The sequence below is a fragment of the Phocoena phocoena genome, chromosome 6 (genome assembly GCF_963924675.1).
Source record: "Phocoena phocoena chromosome 6, mPhoPho1.1, whole genome shotgun sequence".
Lineage (NCBI taxonomy): Eukaryota > Metazoa > Chordata > Mammalia > Artiodactyla > Phocoenidae > Phocoena > Phocoena phocoena.
In genome coordinates this window covers 68,067,659-68,090,810 of record NC_089224.1, presented here as the reverse complement: position 1 = coordinate 68,090,810, position 23,152 = coordinate 68,067,659, and the positions used below count along the sequence as shown (strand labels likewise).

At 35.9% G+C, this 23,152-nt stretch overlaps 1 protein-coding gene across 1 annotated transcript in view; it reads right to left on the bottom strand.

Moving 5' to 3' along the window:
- Positions 1-1,030: 1,030 nt before the first annotated feature.
- Positions 1,031-23,152, bottom strand: part of C6H9orf85 (chromosome 6 C9orf85 homolog) — a 57,770-nt gene continuing 35,648 nt past the window's right edge. The window contains exons 3-4 of the mRNA XM_065879638.1: positions 1,705-1,815; positions 1,031-1,214 (exon numbers count right to left, since the gene is read on the bottom strand). Coding sequence (XP_065735710.1) covers positions 1,067-1,214; positions 1,705-1,815 — 259 coding nt within the window. The 3' untranslated portion in view covers positions 1,031-1,066. The remainder of the gene's footprint in view (positions 1,215-1,704; positions 1,816-23,152) is intronic.

Genomic DNA, 23,152 nt, shown 5'->3' with positions numbered 1-23,152 from the left:
AACTCAAATGTCCCTCAGTATTAGAGAGGAAAAATGTAAAATAAAAATGTAATCTTAACAAATTAGAGCTCTTGCAACAACACGGATCAATTTCACAAGTTTCATAATAATGAAATAAGAAGAGATACAAATTAACATGCATAGTATAAGTCTGTTCATATAAAGTTTGAAACCAATGCCTGCCACTTATTTTCAAATGGTTCAGCAAATAAAAAATATATCCATATATCTATTCAAATATAAAGAAAATGTGGCAAAATGTTAACAATTGTGAATCTAAGTGAAGAGCATACAAAGGTTCATTGTACTACACTGCTACTTTTCTTTAGGTTTGAGATTTTTCAAAACAAAAAGATAGAAAAAATGTTCAAAAATCAGACAAAGCTAACTTATATTGTTTAGGAGTATTTTATTCACGTGGGTGATAAATGTATGATTTTTCTTTATGTGTTAAACTATACATATAGATTTTATGCATTTTTTTCTGTATGTAAATTTCATAAGCGAAAAAAGTTAAAAATGTGATAAGATACATAAAAACATTTTCAAAGAAAAACTGCTATATACTTGTTAAACATTATTATTAAAAAACAAACTTTTTGCTTTACAACAAGCAAGCGTAAGCAAGAGGGCTTTCGTTATGTGGGACATTAACCTGAGATCAATCTATCAAAAGGTACCTCCTGAGAACCAATTTTTGAGGCTAGCAACATAATAATGTCATCTGACTTTTCCATGAGATAGTTTCTATATAAGCATCAATTCTGAATCTTGCTTAATTTGATAATAGATAGTATATTCTTCTAAATAATTCCCATGAACTGCAATACGATACTCCAATACTCATTTTGGCAGATATACTAGCATATGCTACTTAAAAATGTATTACAAGAAAACTCTGGATGAAAGCTTTATCACTATTCAAATATCACACACAATTCATATTGTCCATGTATTTTCTCTATGTTTTTCCAATGTCCTTACTAGTATTCCACAGTATTTTTTTTTAAACCCTCAAAGTTGTTCAGAATTTCATGCTTCCAAACTGTCTTTTAATATAGTTATATCAACCCATCTGATTGTCTTCTTCTGTGTCATCTAAATCAATATCAAAATCTAAATCATCACTTTCTTCATTTCTTCTGCAGCTTCTTCTGTGGCTGGAACATTGATTATTTTCAACATTTTCTGTCTTTTCTGGTTCTATATTAAACCTAAAGATGGAAGAAAAAAACTTTATTTCTCAGGATTTCATTGTTTAACTGTGTAGACTGAAAAGACTTTTACACTACATTTCTTGATTAATAGGAGTCTAATGAAATAAAGAGGAAAAGATCCTTGAAGATTAACTTAACTCAAGAGCCAACCAATTATAATACAGTTGTCAATAAAGTATGATCAAAGAAATTAACACATGATGTCCATTAAAGAAAAGAAATTATATAATAAGTAATTCTTTTGTAATGTGTAATAAGTGTGAACCTCATAAATATTTTAACTTTCTAAAAGTGATGTTTCACTTTTATTATAATGATAGAAATATTTAACAATTAATTAAGATGTTCTTCCTGTTGAGTGGAACAACGTCTACATTAGTGTGACATTCTGCATCTTAAGACTCTCAGAGCAACTGAATGTTTCCTTAAAAGAAAATTCACATATTAATTAAAAGAGTAAATCCCAAACATAAAAAGAAATACTCACGGAATAACATCTTCTCTCTTTCCACATTTGGCACAAACTTCAAGATCACAGGCACATGGTCTACACATTATGTGATAAGAATCCTTCACTGTCTTTTGTGAACATTTAACACTGAAAGTAGAAAAGAAAAGAAAATCTTAATTTTTTACTCATTATCTAAGGTTTATTTAATGAAATAAGGGAGTGTGTGGCTAAGTGTATAGCTGATAAGCCTCAACCTCAGATATTACTCTCATATGTTATTTAGATTAATTACATAGCATTTCTAGAGAACAGTGTACAGCTCAGAATAATAGTAGATTCTTAAAGCTTTTAAGGAATGTCATCTGTAAATATTAACAGTTTTACTTCTTCTTTTTCAATTTGGATTCCTTTTATTTCTTTTCCTTATCTGATTGCTCTGGCTAGGACTTCCAACACTATGTTGAATAAAAGTGGCAACAGTGGGCATCCTTGTATTGATCCTGATCTTAGAGGGAAAGCTTTCAGTTTTCACCACTGAGTATAACGTTAGCTGTGGATTTATCATATATGGCCTTTATTATGTTGAGAAACTTTCCCTCTATACCCACTTTGTTAAGAGTTTTTATCATATCATTGTGTGAAATGCTTTTTCTGCATCTATTGAGATGGTCATATGATTTTTATCCTTCATTTTATTAATGTGTTGTATCATATTGATTGATTTGAGGAAATTGAACCATTCTTGCATGCCTGGAATAAACCCCACTTGATCATGGTGAATGGTCCTTTTGATGTATTGTTGAATTCAGTTTACCAATATTTTGTTGAGGACTTTTGCATCTATGTTCATCAGGGATAATGGCCTGTAATTTTCTTTTCTTGTGGTATCCCTGTCTGGTTTGGTAGCAGAGTAATGCTGGCCTCATAAAATGAGTTTGGAAGCATTCCCTCCTCTTGAAGAGTCTGAGAAGGATTGGTATTCGTTTTTTTTTTTTTTTTTTTTGGAAGAGTTTGAGAAGGATTGGTATTAGTTCTTCTTTGAATGCTGTCTGGTCCTGGATTTTTGTTTGTTGGGAGATTTTTGATTTCTAATTCAATCTCCTTACTGGTAAGTGAACTTTCAGATTTTTACTTCTTCATGATTCAATCTTTGTAGGGTGTATGTTTCTAGGAATTTACCCATTTCTTATAGGTTGTCAAACGTGTTGGCATACAATTGTCCATCGAAGTCTCTTAAAATCCTTTGTATTTCTGTGGTATCTGTTGCAAGTCTCCTCTTTCATTTCTGATTTGATTTATTTGAGTTCTCTTTTTTCTTGGTGATTCTAGCTAAAGGTCTGACAATTTTGTTTATCTTTACAAATAACCAGTTCTGAGATTCATTGATCTTGCCTGTTGTCTTTTCAGTTCCTATTTCAATTATTTCCAATCTGAACTCTGTTATTTCCTTCCTTCTTCTAACTTTGGACTTTATCTATTTTTCTAGTTCCTTTAGGAACAAAGTTAGGTTGTTTAACATATATATGGAATTTAAGAAAAAAAAATGTCATGAAGAACCTAGGGGTAAGACAGGAATAAAGACACAGACCTACGAGAGAATGGACTTGAGGATATGGGGAGGGGGAAGGGTAAGCTGGGACAAAGCAAGAGAGAGGCATGGACATATATACACTACCAAATGTAAGGTAGATAGCTAGTGGGAAGCAGCCGCATAGCACAGGGAGATCAGCTCTGTGCTTTGTGACCGCCTGGAGGGGTGGGATAGGGAGGGTAGGAGGGAAGGAGACGACGCAACAGGGAAGAGATATGGGAACATATGTATATGTATAACTGATTCACTTTGTTACAAAGCAGAAACTAACACACCATTGTAAAGCAATTATACTCCAATAAAGATGTAAAAATAAATAAATAAAGTTAAGTTGTTTAAGATTTTTTTTGTTTCTTGACGTAAGAATTTACTGCTAGGAACTTCCCTCTCAGAACTGTTTTGTGGGTTAACATAAAATATATCCTGGAGAATGCTCCGTGGACACTTGAGAAGTGTGCGTATTTTGTTGCTTTTGGTTGGAATATTCCACATGTACCCATATAATATTGTTTAAAAGGCCATACTACCAAAAGCAATCTACAGATTCAATTCAGTCCTTATCAAAATTTCAGTGGCATTTTTCACAGAAATAAAACAATCCTAAATTTGTATGGAACCACAAAAGGCCCCAAATAGCAAAGCAGTCCTGAGAAAGAAGAAAAAAGGTAGCGGCAGCACACTTCCTGATTTCAAACTATGTTACAAAGCCACAGTAATCAAAACAGTGGTACTGGCATAAAAATAGACACATAGATTGATGGAACAGAATAGAGAGCCCAGAAATAAACCCATTCATATATGGTCAATTAATTTATAAAAAGGAGCCAAGAATATACAATAAGGAAAGAACAGTCTCTTCTATAAATGGTATTGGAAAAACTGGACAGCCACATGCAAAAGAATGGAACTAGACCACTATCTTACACCATACAAAAAAATTAACTCAAAATGGGTTACAGACTTGAATGTAAGACCTAAAGCCATAAAACTCCTAGAAGAAAACTGGCAGTAAGCTCTTGACATCAGTCTTGGCAATTTTCTGGAAATCATTTTGGAAATAAAGTCAAAAAAAAAATAAACAAGTGGGACTATAACATACTAAAAAGCTTCTTCACAGCAAAGGAAAAGGCCAACAAAATGAAAAGGCAACCTACAGAATGAGAGAAAATATTTGCAAATCATGTATCTGTTAAGGGGTTAATAACTCAAATATACAAAGAACTCATATACCCCAAAGGCAAAAAAAAAAAAAAAAAAAATCTGATTAAAAAATGGGCAGGGCTTCCCTGGTGGTGCAGTGGTTGAGAGTCCGCCTGCCAATGCAGGGGACATGGGTTCATGCCCCGGTCCAAGAAGATCCCATGTGACGTGGGGCGGCTGGACCCATGAACCATGGCCGCTGAGCCTGCGTGTCTGGAGCCTGTGCTCCGCAACGGAAGAGGCCACAACAGTGAGTGGCCCGCGTACCGCAAAAAAAAAACAAATGCAAACACTAATCAGAAGAAAGCTACATTATTATTGAAACAGACTTCAAAGCAAAGAAAACTGTCAGGTTTAAAGAAAGGATGTTACATGACAATGAAGGAATCAATTTTCCAAAAGCATGAAATAATCCTAAATATTTATGCACCAAAAAAGTGTGTTGAAATAAATGATGCAAAAGCATTGAACTAAAAAGAGAAATAGACAAATCCACAATTACAACTGGGGACTTCAACACTTCTCTCTCTGTAAGTGAAGAAACAAGCAGACAAAAATCAGTAAAGATATAGAACAGCTGATTGATAGAAGCCTATCAATCAAACTGACATTTACAGAACACTCCACCCAACAAGAGCAATATATTCTCTTCAAGCACACATGGAACAGAATCTAATATAAACCATATTCTGAGCTATAAAACCAACCTTAACAAATTAAAAACAAAAGCCTAAAATTTATATAAAGTATGTTCTCTTACCACAATGAAATTAACCAGAAATCAGTAACAGAAAAACATCTGGAAAATGTCTAAATATTCAAAAATTAAGCAAAACAATTCTAAATAACCTACAGGTTAAAGAGGAAGTCACATAGGCCATTAGAATACTTTGATTGAATGATAATGAAAACACAGCACCAAAATTTATGGAATGGAGCTAAAGGTGTTCTTGGGAAATTTATATAATTAAATGCTTATATTAAGCAAAAAGAACTATCTGAACGTCCATCTTAAGAAACAAGAAAAAGAAGAGTAAAAAAAAAAAAAAAAAAAAGAAGAGTAAATTAAACTCAAAGTAAACAAAAGGGAGGAAGCAATATGAACAGAAATTGATGAAACTGAAAAACAGAAAAAGAGAAAACCAATAAAATCCAAAGCAGGCTCTTTGCAAAGATTAATATAATTCATAAACATATAGCCAGACTGATCAAGATAAAAAAAGAGAGACCACAAATAATCAATTTCAGGAAAGAAAGAGGGAACAATACTAGAGATGCAACAGATATTAAAGAATAATAAGAAAAATATACTAAAAAATCTATGCCTATAAATCCAACCACTTCATTGAAATGGACAAATTTCTGGAAAGACACAGTATAAAAACTTGCTTAAGATAAAGTAGATAATCTAAAAACTCCTCTACCCATTAAAGAAAAATTTAGTTATGGTTAAAAACTCTCCCAATAAAAAAAACTCCAGGCCAAAATGGCTTTAGAATTGGTGAATTCTACCAAAATACTATTTTTACACAAATCTTTCTAGAAAATAAAATAGAAAGAAACAGTTCCCAACTCATTTGATGAGGCCCTAACATCAAGATAAAAAAAAGACAAAATTACAAACGAGTATTGGTAATGAACACATGCAAGAAAATGTAACAAAATGTTAGCAAATCAAATCTAGCAATATGTAAAAAGGTTACACATCATGATCAAGTGGGGTTTATCAAGGGACATTAAAGGCTGATTCAATATTAAAATCAATAAACATAACTCATCAAATCAATTGTTCTAAGGAAGAAAAACCATATGATCATCTAGATGCAGAAATAGTTATTTGACAAAATTTAACATCTATTCATGAAATAAGCTCTCAGCAAACTATGAATTGAAACTTCCCCAACCCAGTAAAATGCATCTAAAAAGAAGCTACAGCTAATATCATACTTAATGATAAAAGACTGTGTATGTTCCCCATAAGATCAGGAACAGGGTAAGAATATCTGCCCTCATCACTCCTTTTCTAAAACATACTGGAGGCCCTAGGCAGTACAATAAAGCCAAAATAGAAATAAAAGTCATACAGACTGGAAAGCAAGAAATAAAACTGTCTTCATTTTTTATCTTTTTAATTTTTTCCCCCACCGCACAGCTTGCGGGATCTTAGTTCTATGACCATGGCAATGAAAGCACCAAGTCCTAACCACTGGACCGCCAGGGAATTCCCATGTCTTCATGTAAAAAAAAATTCATTGTCAGGCTTCCCTGGTGGCGCAGTGGTTGAGAGTCCACCTGCTGATGCAGGGGACACGGGTTCATGCCCTGGTCCGGGAAGATCCCACATGCCGTGGAACGGCTGGGCCCGTGAGCCATGCCCGCTGAGCCTGCGCGTCCGGAGCCTGTGCTCTGCAACGGGAGAGGCCACAACAGTGAGAGGCCCGCGTACTGCAAAAAAAAAAAAAAAAATCATTGTCTATGTAGAAAATATCACAGAATATACAAAAAAAGTGTTAGAAATAAAATTGGGGCTCGGCTGCATGTTCGTGCGCTGTGCACCCTCCAGCCACTACACACTGATCTTCTCCATGGCAACGCCATGGACCTGGGCCAGATGTGCAGCTTCTACATCGGCCTCGGCTCACGCATCAACTGCAACATCTTCTACGACTACTCGGGCCATGGCATCAGCTTGGGCAAGCCCTCTGAGAAGAACCTCTACGATGACATCAACGCCGTGTGGCAGGCACGTGTGCATCAGAAGTGAGAAGAACTACAATCCTGCAGCCTGTGGAACAAAAACCACATCCACAGAAAGACAGACAAGATGAAAAGGCAGAGGGCTATGTACCAGATGAAGGAACAAGATAAAACCCCAGAAAAACAACTAAATGCAGTGGAGACAGGCAACCTTCCAGAAAAGGAATTCAGAATAATGATAGTGAAGATGATCCAGGACCTAGGAAAAAGAATGGAGGCAAAGATCGAGAAGATGTAAGAAATGTTTAACAACACCTAGAAGGATTAAAGAACAAATGGAGATGAACAATACAATAACTGAAATGAAAAATACACTAGAAGGAATCAACAGCAGAATAACTGAGGCAGAAGAATGGATAAGTGACCTGGAAGACAGAATGGTGGAATTCACTGCTGTGGAACAGAATAAAGAAAAAAGAATGAAAAGAAATGAAGACAGCCTAAGAGACCTCTGGGACAACATTAAATGCAACAACATTCGCATTATAGCGGTCCCAGAAGAAGAAAGAGAAAGGACCCGAGAAAATATTTGAAGAGATTATACACGAAAACTTCCCTAACATGGGAGAGGAAATAGCCACCCAAGTCCAGGAAGCACAGAGAGTCCCAGGCAGGATAAACCCAAGGAGAAACACGCCGAGACACATAGTAATCAAATTGGCAAAAAGTAAAGACAAAGAAAAATTATTGAAAGCAGCAACGGAAAAATGACAAATAACATACAAGGGAACTACCATAAGGTTAATAGCTGATTTCTCAGCAGAAATTCTATAAGCCAGAAGGGAGTGGCATGACATATTTAAAGTGATGAAAGGGAAGAAACTAAAACCAAGATTACTCTACCCAGCAAGGGTCTCATTCAGACTCAATGGAGAAATCAAAAGCTTTACAGACTAGCAAAAGCTAAAAGAATTCAGCACCACCAAACCAGCTCTACAACAAATGCTAAAGGAGCTTCTCTAAGTGGGAAACTCAAGAGAAGAAAAGGACCTACAAAAACAAACCTAAATCAATTAAGAAAACGGTAATAAGAACATACATATCAATAATTACCTTAAATGTGAATGGATTAAACGTTCCAACCAAAAGACACAGGCTCGCTGAATGGATACAAAAACTAGACCCATATATATGCTGTCTACGAGAGACCCACTTCAGACCTAGGGACACATACAGACTGAAAGCGAGGGGATGGAAAAAGATATTCATGCAAATGGAAATCAAAAGAAAGCTGGAGTAGCAATACTCATATCAGATAAAATAGACTTTAAAATAAAGAATGTTATAAGAGACAAGGAAGGACACTACATAATGATCAAGGGATCAATTCAAGAAGTAACAGAACAAGTATAAATATGCATGCACCCAACATAGGAGCTCCTCAATACATAAGGCAACTGCTAACTGCTATAAAAGAGGAAATTGACAGTGACACAATAATAGTGGGGGACTTTAACACCTCACTTACACCAATGGACAGATCATCCAAACAGAAAATTAATAAGGAAACACAAGCTTTAAATGACAAAGTAGACAAGATACATTTAATTGATATTTATAGGACATTCCATACAAAAACAGCAGATTACTCTTTCTTCTCAAGTGCGCACGGAACATTCTCCAGGATAGATCACATCTTGGGTCACAAATCAAGCCTCTGTAAATTTAAGAAAATTGAAATCATATCAAGCATCTTTTCTGACCACAATGCTATGAGATTAGAAATCAATTAGAGGGGAAAAAACGTAAAAAGCACAAACACATGGAGGCTAAACAATACCTTACTCAATAACCAAGAGATCACTGAAGAAATCAATGAAAACACAACAATCCAAAACCTATGGGATGCAGCAAAAGCAGTTCTAAGAGGGAAGTTTATCGCAATACAATCCTTCCTCAAGAAACAACAAACATCTCAAATAAACAATCTAACCTTATACCTAAAGGAACTAGAGAAAGAAGAACACACAAAACCCAAAGTTAGTAGAGGAAAAAAATCATACAGATACATGAAACAGAAACAAAGAAAACAATAGCAAAGATCAATAAAACTAAAAGGTGGTTCTTTGAGAAGATAAACAAAATTGATAAACCACTTGCCACACTCATCAAGAAAAAGAGGGAGAGGACTCAAATCAATAAAATTAGAAATGAAAAAGGAGAAGCTACAACAGACACTGCAGAAATACAAAGCACCCTAAGAGACTACTAAAAGCAACTCTATGCCAATAAAATGGACAACCTGGAAGAAATGGACAAATTCTTAGAAAGGTATAACCTTCCAAGACTGAACCAGGAAGAAACAGAAAATACGAACATACCAATCAGAAGTAATGAAATTGAAACTGTGATTAAAAATCTTCCAACAAACAAAAGCCTAGGACCAGATGGCTTCACAGGTGAATTCTATCAAACACTTAAAGAATAGATAACACCCATTCTTCTCAAACTCAAGAAATTGCAGAGGAAGGAACACTCCCAAACTCATTCTATGAGGCCACCATCACCCTGATACCAAAAACAGACAAAGATACTACAAGAAAAGAAAATGACAGACCAATATCACTGATGAACATAGATGCAAAAATCCTCAACAAAATACTAGCAAAGAGAAGCTAATAACACATTAAAAGGATCATGCACCATGATCAACTGGGATTTATCCCAGGGATGCAAGGTTTCTTCAATATACACAAATCAATCAATGTGATACACCATATTAACAAATTGCAGAAGAGAAACCATAGGATCATCTGAATAGATGCAGAAAAAGCTTTCGACAAAATTCAACACCAATTTATGATAACAACCCTCCAGAAAGTAGGCATAGAGGGAACTTACTTCAACATAATACAGGCCATATATGACAAACCCACAGCCAACATCGTTCTCAACAGTGAAAAACTGAAACCTTTTCCTCTAAGATCAGGAACAAGACAAGGTTGTCCACTGTCACCACTGGTATTCAACATAGTTTTGGAACTTTTAGCCACAGGAATCAAAGAAGAAAAAGAAATAAAAGGAATCCAAACTGGAAAAGAAGTCAATCTGTCACTGTTTGCATGTGACATGATACTATACATAGAGAATCCTAAAGATGCTACCAGAAAACTACTAGAGCTAATCAATGAATTTGGTAAAGTAGCAAGATACAAAATTAATGCACAGAAATCTCTTGTATTCCTATACACTACTGATGAAAAATCTGAAAGCAAAATTAAGCTAACACTATTTACCACTGCAACAAAAAGAATAAAATACCTAGGAATAAGTCTTCCTAAGGAGACAAAAGACCTGTATGCAGAAAACTATAAGACACTGGTGAAAGAAATTAAAGATGATACACATAGATGGAGAGATATACCATGTTGTTGGATTGCAAGAATCAATATTGCGAAAATGACTATACTACCCAAAGCAATCTACAGACTCAATGCAATTCCTATCAAATTACCAATAGCGTTTTTCATGGAACTAGAACAAAAAATCTTAAAATTTGTAATGGAGACACAAAAGACCCCAAATAGCCAAAGCGGTCTTGAGGGAAAAAACGGAGCTAGAGGAATTAGAGTCCCTGACTTCAGACTATACTAGAAAGCTACAGTAATCAAGACAATATGGTACTGGCACAAAAACGGAAATAGATCAATGGAACAAGATAGAAAGCCCAGCGATAAACCCACGCACCTATGGTCAACTAATCTATGACAAAGGAGGCAAGGATATACAACGGAGAAAAGACAGTCTCTTCAATAAGTGGTGTTGGGAAAACTGGACAGCTATATGTAAAAGAATGAAATTAGAACACTCCCTAACACCATACACAAAAATAGACTCAAAATGAATTAGAAACCTAAACGTAAGACCAGACACTATAAAACTCTTAGAGAAAAACATAGAAAGAACACTCTTTGACATAAATCACAGTAAGATCTTTTTTCATCCACCTCCTAGAGTAATGGAAATAAAAAACAAAAAATAAACAAATGGGGTCTAATGAAACTTAAAAGTTTTTGCACAGCAAAGGAAACTACAAACAAGACGAAAAGACAACCCTCAGAATGGGAGAGAATATTTGCAAATGAATCAACGGACAAAGGATTAATCTCCAAAATAAATAAACAGTTCATACAACTCAATATTAAAAAAGCAAACAACCCAATCCAAAAATGGGCAGAAGACCTTAATAGACATTTCTCCAAAGAAGACATACAGATGGCCAAGAAGCACATGAAAAGTTGCTCAACATCACTAATTATTAGAGAAATACAAATCAAAACTACAACGAGGTATCACCTCACACCAGTCAGAATGGGCATCATCAGAAAATCTAGAAACAACAAATGCTGGAGAGGGTGTGGGGAAAAGGGAACCCTCTTGCACTGTTGGTGGGAATGTAAATTAATACAGCCACTATGGAGAACAGTATGGAGGTTCCTTAAAAAACTAAAAATAGAATTACCATATGACCCAGCAATCCCACTACTGGGCATATACCCAGAGAAAACCATAATTTAAAAAGACACATGCACCCCAATGTTCATCGCAGCACTATTTACAATAGCCAGGACATGGAAGCAACCTAAATGCCCATCGACAGACAAATGGATAAAGAAGATGTGGTACGTATATACAATGGAATATTACTCAGCCATAAGAAGGAACGAAATTGGGTCATTTGTAGAGATGGATGGATCTAGAGACTGTCATACAGAGTGACGTAAGTCAGAAAGAGAAAAACAAATATCATATATTAACGCATATATGTGGAACCTAGAAACATGCTACAAATGAACTGGTTTGCAGGGCAGAAATTGAGACATAGATGTAGAGAACAAACGTATGGACACCAAGGGGGGAAAGTGGTGGTGGGGGTGGTGGTGGGATGAATTGGGAGATTAGGATTGACATATATATACACTAATATGTATAAAACGGATAACTAATAAGAACCTGCTGTATAAAAAAATAAATTTTAAAAAATAAAAATAAAATTGACAAGCTGATTCTAAAAGTTATAAAAAAAAAAGCAAAGTAAATGTATTAGCCAAAACTATTTTCAAAGAAAAACAAGGTTGGAAGACTTTCTTAAGACTGGATTTCAAGACTTATCTTAAAGCTATAGTAATCAAGGAAGGCAGTATGGTATTGGTGAAAGATAGGTACATACATCAACGGGACAGAATAGACTCTTACACATAAATCAACTGATTTTCAACACAGTACACAAAGGGAATTCAATGGAGAAAGTACAGAGTTTTCAACAAATAACCATGGAACAGTTGGATATCCATAAAATTAACAGGAAATGGATCATAAACCCAATATAAAACCAAGAATTACATAACTTCTAGAGGAAAACAAAGGAAAAAATATTTGTAACCCTAGGCAAAGATTTCTTAACTACAAAACCATCATCAATAAATCCTGATAAATTAAACAGATCTTCACCATACATTCACACAAAACTCTGTACATGAAATGTTTAGGGCAGCATAGTTCACAGTCACCAAAAACTAGCAAACCTAAATGTCTATCAACCGGTGAATGGATGAACAGTCGGTGATACATCCTGATTGAATACTACTCAGCAATAAAACCGACCTAACCACTGATCCACACAACAGTGCAGATGAATCTCAAATCCACTATGTTAAGTTAAAGAAGTCAGCCTCAAAAGACCATATACTGCGTGACTCCATAAATATGACATTCTGCAATAAGGTAAAAGTATGGGGAAAGAAAACAGATCAGTGTTTGCCAGGGACTGGGAGTGAGGTAGGAGGAACTACAAAGTGGCATAAAGGAATGTTTGTGGGTAATAGAACTGTCCTATATCTTAATTGTGGTGTTTGTCTCACAACTGTATTCATTTGTCAAAACTTATAAAACTGTTGTTAAAAACAAAACAACTGCCCCCAAAATAGAGTCACTTAAGCTAAGCCCCAAATCACCAAATTGAGACAATTTCAGTTTTGGCTTTCCCAGAAATGGAATTTTAAACCAATCAGGACTCATCTAATCAGCACAAGCTAATAAGTACTCTGCCTGATCGGCCCTTGCCACCCCCTAAAGGAAAGTGACCTTGCGGTAACCAATCTGCTTTTTTGTCTAGTGTGACTTTCTTGTTCCCACACCCTTCTGCCTACAAAAATCTTTCATTTTCTACAGTTCCTCAGACCTCCTTTCCATCTGCTAAATTGGATAAAGTCAATAAGATCTCTAAAATTCACTCAGTTGAATTTTGTTTTTTTAACACTGTACACTACAAAGGGTACATTTTACTGCATGTAAGAGACCTGACTAGGAAAAATGAATCAGAATTTTTAAAAAAAACTTCACAATCGAAGTGAAAATAATTATGAAAAATTTTTTTAAATAATTTGGTATGTTTTGTGTTTTGACTTTCCAAAAAGCTTTACTTAATTACTTTACAATAAAAATTAGATTAAAATTTTATGCCATTAGAATACACACAAAATTCTAATAATACAAATGGACTAGGAAAAATTTCAGTGTTTTTTGGCTTCAATTTCTTTTTTTTAAATAATTTTAAAGGAAGTCTATTTTGGTTAGATTCCTGAGGCTTCAAAGAAATTCATTTCTATTAATATGTTGTTTTATAACAGGGACTCCTGGAGTACACTAATCCTTAAGTATTCAAATTGCTAATTCGGGGATAAAACTGTATTTGTAGAACTCTTAATGTTAAAATTTACATGTAAAATAGGCTCAAAAATGGGATATCCTGTTTTGGAATGCAGAGTTAAAAGATACCAGATTCTACATTTTCTAGCACATCTAATCCTCAAAACAGTGACTTTTATCACTGGCTCAAACACCAGCATAGCTTATTAAAATGCAGATCTCTGGCCTCCACCCATTATTTACATAATCAGAATCTTGGGGATGGGTTCCAAGAATCTGTCTGTTAACAAACTCTTCAAGAAATTCTTAAGCACATTACCACTTGAGAAGTCTTGAGCAGATCAAAGTACTACTACCTAGATACGGGGGTCTTCCAATATCCTTCAATGTGGTTGAGAAGAGAAGGAATTTTTTTGCTGAAAGCAATTATGCTCTTTCCAAATTTAAATCCACTCAGAAAAACAGGTTGTATTAGGCTAGGAGCTCTGAGTATAAATATACCTATCTTATAAGGAGATACACACACATACACATTTTTCAAATGACACGTTTGCTTTTTATAAACGTGAAATGTTTGTGAAAAGTTAAATTATATACATTTTTAGACGTTTACATCCTTCCAGTTTCTCTGTTACAGAAGTGAGATCTTTGTGCGCCTTCAATTTCAAATCTCTTAACCTAGGCTTTATGTCTTCATGGGGAGTACAGTGAGAGAAGACCTGAAAGTAATTGAGTTTCAGCCTCTTTTTTTCACCTAAATACATCACATTCGTCTAGCCAAAGAATCTTGATCTTAAGCATGAAATGGTTTAGACATTATTTTAATGATAAGAGATATACATTCCAAGTTATAATAAGACTTGTGCAGTATCTTGAAATATCTTTTAAAATAGCTGTAAATTATTTAATCACTCCTGAGTATTTTTTTCTTGCAAAATGTGTAGTAAGGAAAAACTTGAAATTCACCTAAATATAAATTTTACCTAATTTCCCCTGAAAATAGCTACATTTTGAATATTGTGAGTTCATTACCAAGCGAACTCCAGAGATGTTAAAATAATGGTGATTTTGCCTTCTTTTCATTGCTCCATGAAATACAATTCCCAGAAATAATCTTGACCATGCATATACCACAACTAATCATTTTAGTAGAAACTGTGCTCAAAAAAAAGCACAGGTTACTCCTATGAACCATGTTTACTAACAAAGGAGACAGTAATACACTTTTTAAAAATGTTATTATATTTACTTTTTTTATAATGAAAAACACAAAAGGAAAGAAAAAGTAATTAAAAGCTAAAAAATGTTCACTACCTATTTAAGGATAAAAATCAGAGACAAAATTTGATTTTGAGGACCACTGTAAATACTAGAAAATATTATGTATTTTGAAAATAGCACTGATTTGGGAAGCAAGAGACCTAGATATAGCCCAACTTTGACATATCCTTGCCACATAATCATTGAAAGGCACTTTAACTTCTTTGAGTCTCATTCCTTACAATGGGTACTAAAAGTGCTGACAACTTAGCATGAACAAAGACAGCAGCACCAAATTGTACTAGTAACCACTGTATTTGTCACCTCCACAAATTCATAGCTAAATAACAAAAATGAAAAACCCACAGACTTTCTAATGACATTCTTGTAGTATTAACACATTTTCTATTGTATAATAAAACATAGCAACATTTGGAAGATCTGTATAATTCAATGAACTAATATTTTCCAAATGAGCAAATGCATGATGTTACAAAAACATGCATGAGTGAAAGATCCATTCAATTGCAAGACAGACCAATGGATTTTAGTATAACAAAGTGTTCTCTGATGTGGTTTCAGATTCTATACCATAACAAACCTTTAGGAAATTACCCTTCTGAGATCTGGTATGGTATCAAAGATGAATTTCTGCAATTATCTGGAAAAGGTTACTAAAATTTACTCATACTCTTTTTGAAATGTACTGTTTCATTTTCCTTCTACTAGTCAGACACTAATGAAATTCATAGAAATATAAAACAATGCCACTTGTCTCACTAATATTTTTGTTTCAAAAGTTATTTTTTCATAAAAAGTTATTAGTATTAACACTTAATGGGCATGTTGCTTACATTCATATTATTTATTAAATAATTATTTTTAAAATGTCTCAGTTTTCATATCTAATACAATAAATACCATTATATCTAATAAATATCATTAGATATAACCCATAAAAGCCAATATAAACCAAGCTATTGGGGCTTCCCTTGTGGCGCAGTGGTTAAGAATCCGCCTGCCAATGCAGACGACACGGGTTCAATCCCTGGTCTGGGAAGATCCCACATGTCGCGGAGCAACTAAGCCCACGCGCCACAACTACTGAGCCTGCACTCTAGAGCCCGCGAGCCACAACTACTGAAGCCCATCCACCTAGAGCCCGTGCTCTGCAACAAGAGAAGCCACCGCAGTGAGAAGCCTGTGCACCGCAACGAAGAGTAGCCTCTGCTCACCACAAGTAGAGAAAGCCTGCGCGCAGCAACAAAGACCCAACGCAGCCAAAAATAATTAATTTTTAAAAAACAACAAAAAACAAGCTATCTGAGGTCCTCAGTAATTTTTTTTTTTTTTTGCGGTACGCGGGCCTCTCACTGTTGTGGCCTCTCCCGCGGCAGAGCACAGGCTCCGGACACGCAGGCTCAGCGGCCATGGCTCATGGGCCTAGCCGCTCCGCGGCATGTGGGATCTTCCCAGACCAGGGCACGAACCCCTGGTCCCCTGCATCGGGAGGCGGCCTCTCAACCACTGCGCCACCAGGGAAGCCCCTCAGTAATTTTTAACAGTATAAAGAGGTCCTGAAACAAAAGCTCTGAGAAGTACTGATCTGGACAATAAATAGCAATGGGAAAAGAACTGATCTGATATTTTTAGTAACTTCTATAAGTAAAAGACTCATTTTACTCTGCCACAACTTTTCTGGTACTGCCTTCATTTCCTGGTTATATTATTACACTTTAACCTTTATCATAGTTCAGCTCCACTTGTAATATTCTCACAGGTGACAGCTAGGTGCCTTTGTAAACAGTGAGTTGTGATACTCCACCCTTGGTGTACAAATAATAGAAACTCACATTGACAGAGTTCTATAAAGTGACATTTTCTACAGTAGCTCCAAGTAACCTGTGCTAACACAGAAAGATCCAGAATCCATACTAAGGAATTATATCATATGCTACTTAGGAAATGTTTTTAAGGAAACAATGTCCCCAAATTCCAAGAACTTTGAGTAGAAGTTTAATTCACTTCCCTGTGTCCCTAAATGATGTATTTGAAAATATGTGGAGAGATTTTACCTCTTCTTATTGCAGTAAATTTGATTAGAATAATTCTTAAAAGATTACAAAATATTCACCTTTGACCAAGAGTAGTTTAGAAAAAAAAAAGAGAAAATGGAAACTACTGCTCAAAACTATTACTTGGAGCAGTAATAGTTTTAAAAAAAGCTTGCTGTATCAATCAATACTAATGTCAAAAAGTAGGCTTTATGCACAGGTGCATAGCTTGCTGTATGCACAGGTGCAAAGCTTGCTGTATCAATCAATACTAATGTCAAAAAGTAGGCTTTATGCACAGGTGCACAAGTGATGATAGTAATGAAAACTCTCCACTTTTACCTTTAAGTATTAAAGACCAAAGTTCTGGGCAAGAATAAGGTCAGGGTTTACAGTCACTGCATACTATAATATGATGCAGAGTGGCCTGTGACTAAAACTCCACTCTAGGACATTTTAATACTCCTGGAATGTGGTGACGTGACTCTCATATCACTGATTAACCATCAGAGCCTCAAACTATTCTAAGAAATGCTGGAGTTGAAGAGCTAAACCAAAGAGGCCAAACTGACACTCACTGTCTTTCTCTTATATATAGTTTATTGTCACACACTGGTATACATGGAAGGACTGACCATACTGTAGTATATAACAATGTTTACTTTTGTTTGATAAAAGATCAAAAAAATTAGTGATCAATACACTTTTTTTAAGGCTAGAAATCTAACCGCTAAACCAAAATTCTGTCTTGTTTTCTCTTTGTTAAATATATACTCAAAGCAGATCTTTTTGATAAGGAACATTGATTAATGTTTATGAATCACCAAGATTCTGTAACAAGAGGAAAGAAAAAATAAGAGCAAATGAATGAACAAATGACAACTTATGTAGAACCCAAAGACAAGACATATAGAGACAGTTTGAGAGTGCCTGCATTGTCCATCAAAGAGAACAGGGGATTCTTGTTCATTTTCCCTCCATTCCCTGGTGCCTTCCTCATAAAGTTTCCTGTAAACACTGTTTACAGCAGTCTACTACATTTTCTAGATGTCTTTCCTATCTTCATCTTATTATTCCTCTGCAGTCTTAACTTGTGCCCTTTGGGTCTCTGTCTCCTTTTACTTACAACTAGCACTTCTTGCGGCCTGCCAACAGAGTTACCTGTGGGCCCACCTCTCCTAACAGATTGTAAATTCCTTGGTGTCACAGAGTCATTTTGGTATCTTCTATAATACATAGCACAGTATCTTGTACATTGAAGATGCTATTTAAAATAATTGCAAACGGCACCATGGATTAGCTGGTTAAAGCGCCTGTCTAGTAAAATAATTGCAGGGCTTCCCTGGTGGCACAGTGGTTAAGAATCTGCCTGCCAAGGCAGGGGACATGGGTTCAAGCCCTGGTCCGGAAAGATCCCACATGCCGTGGAGCAACTAAACCCGTGTGCCACAACTACTGAACCTGCACTCTAGAGAGCCCACGAACCACAACTAATGAGTCCGCATGCCGCAACTACTGAAGCCCGCACAACTGGAGCCCGTGCTCCACAAGAGAAGCCACCGCAATGAGAAGCCCACACACCCCAATGAAGAGTAGCCCCTGCTCCCGCAACTAGAGAAAGCCCACGTGCAGCAACAAAGACCCCAACACAGCCAATAATAAAAACAAATAAATAAATTTATTTTTAAAAAAATAATTGCAAACTGAACCAAATTTTTTATCTGTTATCCCTAGCAATCCCATTTCTTTGTCAGAAAATATCTATGTTTGGGATAATATCCTCCATCACTACCCTGGACTCTTCCTAGAGACAATTTTGTTCCTAACAAAACATGTAGATTACACTAAATTATCTTTCAAATACAGGGCAGGTTTCTTGGTTCTTGTAGGTCAAGTAAGGAAAATCTGGTTATACAAAATAAAGTTTTTTAACAGATATGTTTTCATTCTACAAGGGAAAATTTTGTGTTCGTTAATATAAGGTATAGAAATGGTTCAAGTCATAGTGGATGACTTTGAGTCAAACCTTAGGGATCTGATATTAAAATGAAAGCCAGGAATGAGAGATTATGAAAAAACAAACAAAAAAAACTTTGCATTCTAATTTTGAATCTGCTGTTTACTAGCTGTGCCTACGGTAAGTCGCCTAATTTTTTCTAAGGCCACTTTTTCATCTGCTGCTCCTACCTCCATAGGGTTCTTACTAGAAGCCAAAATATGTAACAAAACTTTGAAGACATGCAAAGTTCAGTACAAATATCTTAATTATCTACTCACTTAAGACGCTATAAGAAAAATGGAAAAACGTATAGTACTAGGGTTAAAGTGAAATCTAGCTTTATGTGATCTTAGGCCAGCTCTAAGTATTTGAGATCTTTTCCTTTCCTTTTACCATGATTCCTCAAACAGTATCAAGTTCCTGATAATTCTCTGAAGAATTCCAGCAATAAATTCTCCCAAGTCTCACCAACAGAATATAATTTCTACTTTTAAGGGACTTCTTAGCTTTCTGGCTTCTACCTTTTACAATTAAGATCCAAATGAGAAAGAATACATCATTTCAGTGCCCAAACAGTAAAAGTAAAATTCGGGGCTTCGCTGGTGGTGCAGTGGTTGAGAGTCTGCCTGCCGATGCAGGGTACACGGGTTCGTGCCCCGGTCTGGGAAGATCCCACATGCCGCAGAGCAGCTAGGCCCGTGAGCCATGGCCGCTGAGCCTGCGCGTCCGGAGCCTGTGCTCCGCAACGGGAGAGGCCACAACAGTGAGAGGCCCGCGTACCGCAAACAAACAAACAAACAAACAAAAAAGTAAAATTGGATGCCTAAAATACCAGTAAAGGAGAAGGTTCTATAATAACAAAGCTATTTCTGCATCCCAGAATACTAAAAGTACTTTACTGATCTAAGACATAGTCTCTGCAATGCCACTCCCAGTTCCTATTCATGGAAGTCATGCTGTCTGAAAGGAAAAAGGCACTCAACTGCAGGGGTTTCCCCAGTTATTTACAATACACCTTTCCCAGGTTGATGGGGGATGAAGGCAGGAAGGGGAAGGAAAAGAAAGAGTCAAACTACAGTTGAGTCTTTACTATCTTTTAATTCTGCTTGGATTCTGGCAGATAGCATACACTGTTAAACTATCTTCATCCCAATCACCTCTGCCATCACAAACTTACTTGAATTTCCAAATAAACTGCATATAGGTACACACACATCTAGAGAGAGGACCTGACTGACAATGAAGGTTTAATCATTAAATATCCTTTTCTCCTATTTTATTTTAGAACAATTTTTCTTCCTAATTTATTACATTCTTTGCAACAGTAAGTAATCAATTTTTCACTGGTCTGGAAACGTGATATTTAATAATGTATTTATTTCAATGCAATTGATTGGGATGTTGCCTAGACCTGGTGTAAAATTTAATTCACCACTTAAAAATTCCAACCCTTTGTGCTTCCTTGGTGGCGCAGTGGTTGAGAGTCCACCTGCCGATGCAGGGGACACGGGTTCGTGCCCCGGTCCACGAAGATCCCACATGCCGCGGAGCGGCTGGGCTCGTGCGCCATGGCCGCTGAGCCTGTGCTCCGCAAGGGGAGAGGCCACAACAGTGAGAGGCCCGTGTACCGCAAAATAAAAAATAAATTCCAACCCTTTTTGCCAAACCAATAAAATTTGTAAAATGTAATGAACACAACTGGTATAAACTTCACCTTCTATTTCCACCCAGTCTAATATCCTAAGTTAATAATAAAAATGATGGGGTTTGGGAGGTAAGATTAGAAAGAGCCTAAAAATCTATAAACCAGATAAACAATCCAACTGCTATGTTTATTTTAAATGGTAAAAATAAAAGAATGTACAGAAAGCCAGTCTTTATTTACCACAATAATATATATATGCTATATATAGGTATATACAATATATATAATACATGGTGCCAGCGAAAGAAAGAAAAAAAGAAAAATAGAAAAACAGGAAGGAAGGAAGGGAATAAAACCCAGTTGTCAGGCAATAAACCCATAAATTAAGCATCCAATTTTTACCAGTTTTTTTTTTTAAGATTTTTTTTGATGTGGACCTTTTTTTTTTTTTTAAACACTAAAGAGGCTATTAAGTATGTAGTATTATCTACAAGTACAAAGACTTTCCCAATCACGTCACTTAGAGATCATTTTAACCACTGCTCTGTTTGGCTGCCAGTCTCTTGTCTCTCTCCTCAGAAATGGTAAGGCGGATACCCTTTCCACGAGGAACAGAGAGCCATGGTTTGTTGCCTTTGCCGATAACGAAAATGTTGGAGAGCCGGGTGGCAAAGCTATTGCCGTTGGCATCTTTCACATAAACTACATCAAAAGAACCAGGATGTCTCTCCTGGTGAGTGATCATACCAATTCTTCCCAGGTTAGCACCTCCAGCCACAATGCACAGGTTACCAGTGTCAGATTTGAAGAAACCAGTAATCTTGCCAGTCTCCAAATCAATTTGAATGGTGTCATTCACCTTGATGAGGGGATCAGGGTAGTGGATGGTGCGAGCATCATGGGTTGATGTGGACCATTTTTAAAGTCTTCATTGAATTTGTTACAATATTGCTTCTGTTTTATGTTTTGGTTTTTTGGCCGAGAGGCATGTGGGAATCCTAGCTCCCGGACCAGGGATCCAACCTGCGCCCCCTGCATTGGAAGGCCAAGTCTTAACCACTGGATGGCCAGGGAAGTCCCCAATTTTTACCAGTTTTTAAGGAATGCAACTTTGTTCGTTAATCTGTAGCCATTTCACTATATAAAATATCACCAAGTCAACAGCCTTCTCTGGCTATGAAATATAATATTTATAAAATATAAAGCTTTTGCATTTCCATCCCAATTAATTTCATTAAGCACCAATGTTTATTAGCACTGAGACAACTTTTCTATTAGAAGAGTCTACAATAAACAAAGCATTTAATTTTCAGATGTCCTGACATAAGTATTTTCTTCAAATTTAAAAAAGGAAAAATTCTTTCTCTAATAATTTATTTAAAAATCCATTTATTTTTCCTTTTCACTTGAATCTGTTTATCTTTCCCATGCATGCAATATAGCTTTAGGCCCATAATGGCTCAGGGACCCCTCAAAGGTGTATTTTAATAACAGAAGCTGTATTTCTAGAATGCAAAGAGCTGATAAATGTGCTCAGTTTTACAATACATCAAAAGGGAGGCAAGTCAAAATGTTCAAAACATGTGGATTGTAGAATTAGCCACCTAAACAATGGGTCTTCACTCAGACGCTATAAACTCAGATTATATGGAGGAATAAGGGCTCAATTTGGACTGGTCACGGCATATTGCAAACATTATTTTTCAGGTATCTCACAGTGAAGTAAGTAGTATGCTCAGTTCCTAAGCACTGAAAGCAAGTACACCTTGGATACTTATGAATAGAATCTATCTATCTAAAATGTGATTATAACTCGTTCAAGGAGATTCATGTTACAGTGTTTGAGCAATGAACAAATATAAGTAATGAATGCCAACTCATGGACAAATAAAATAATTCAGCACCAAGGAATGAGTGCAAGGTACTATCATGATTTAACCATTAGCTGGTGGATATACCTGGAGCTTTCTGTGCCTTAATTTGCTTTCTTTGAAAAGTGAGGGCAGTGGTGCTCTTTATTAGGCAGAATTTTAAGAGTACAATACTTTTTCCCTTTAAAAAAAAAGGGAGTTAACATATTTTGGCAAGTATGTAGAGAAATTTGAACCCTTGTGCACCACTGATAGGATTATAAAATAGTGTGATCACTATAGAAAAAAGTATGGAGAAGCCTCATGAAAACATAACTACCATATGATCCACCAATCCCTCTTCTGGGTATACATGCAAAGAACTGAAAACAGAGTCTCGAAGAGATAACTGCCCAACAATGTTCATAGCAGTATTCAAAATAGCCAAGAGGTGGGAGCCACCTAAAGGTCCATCAATGG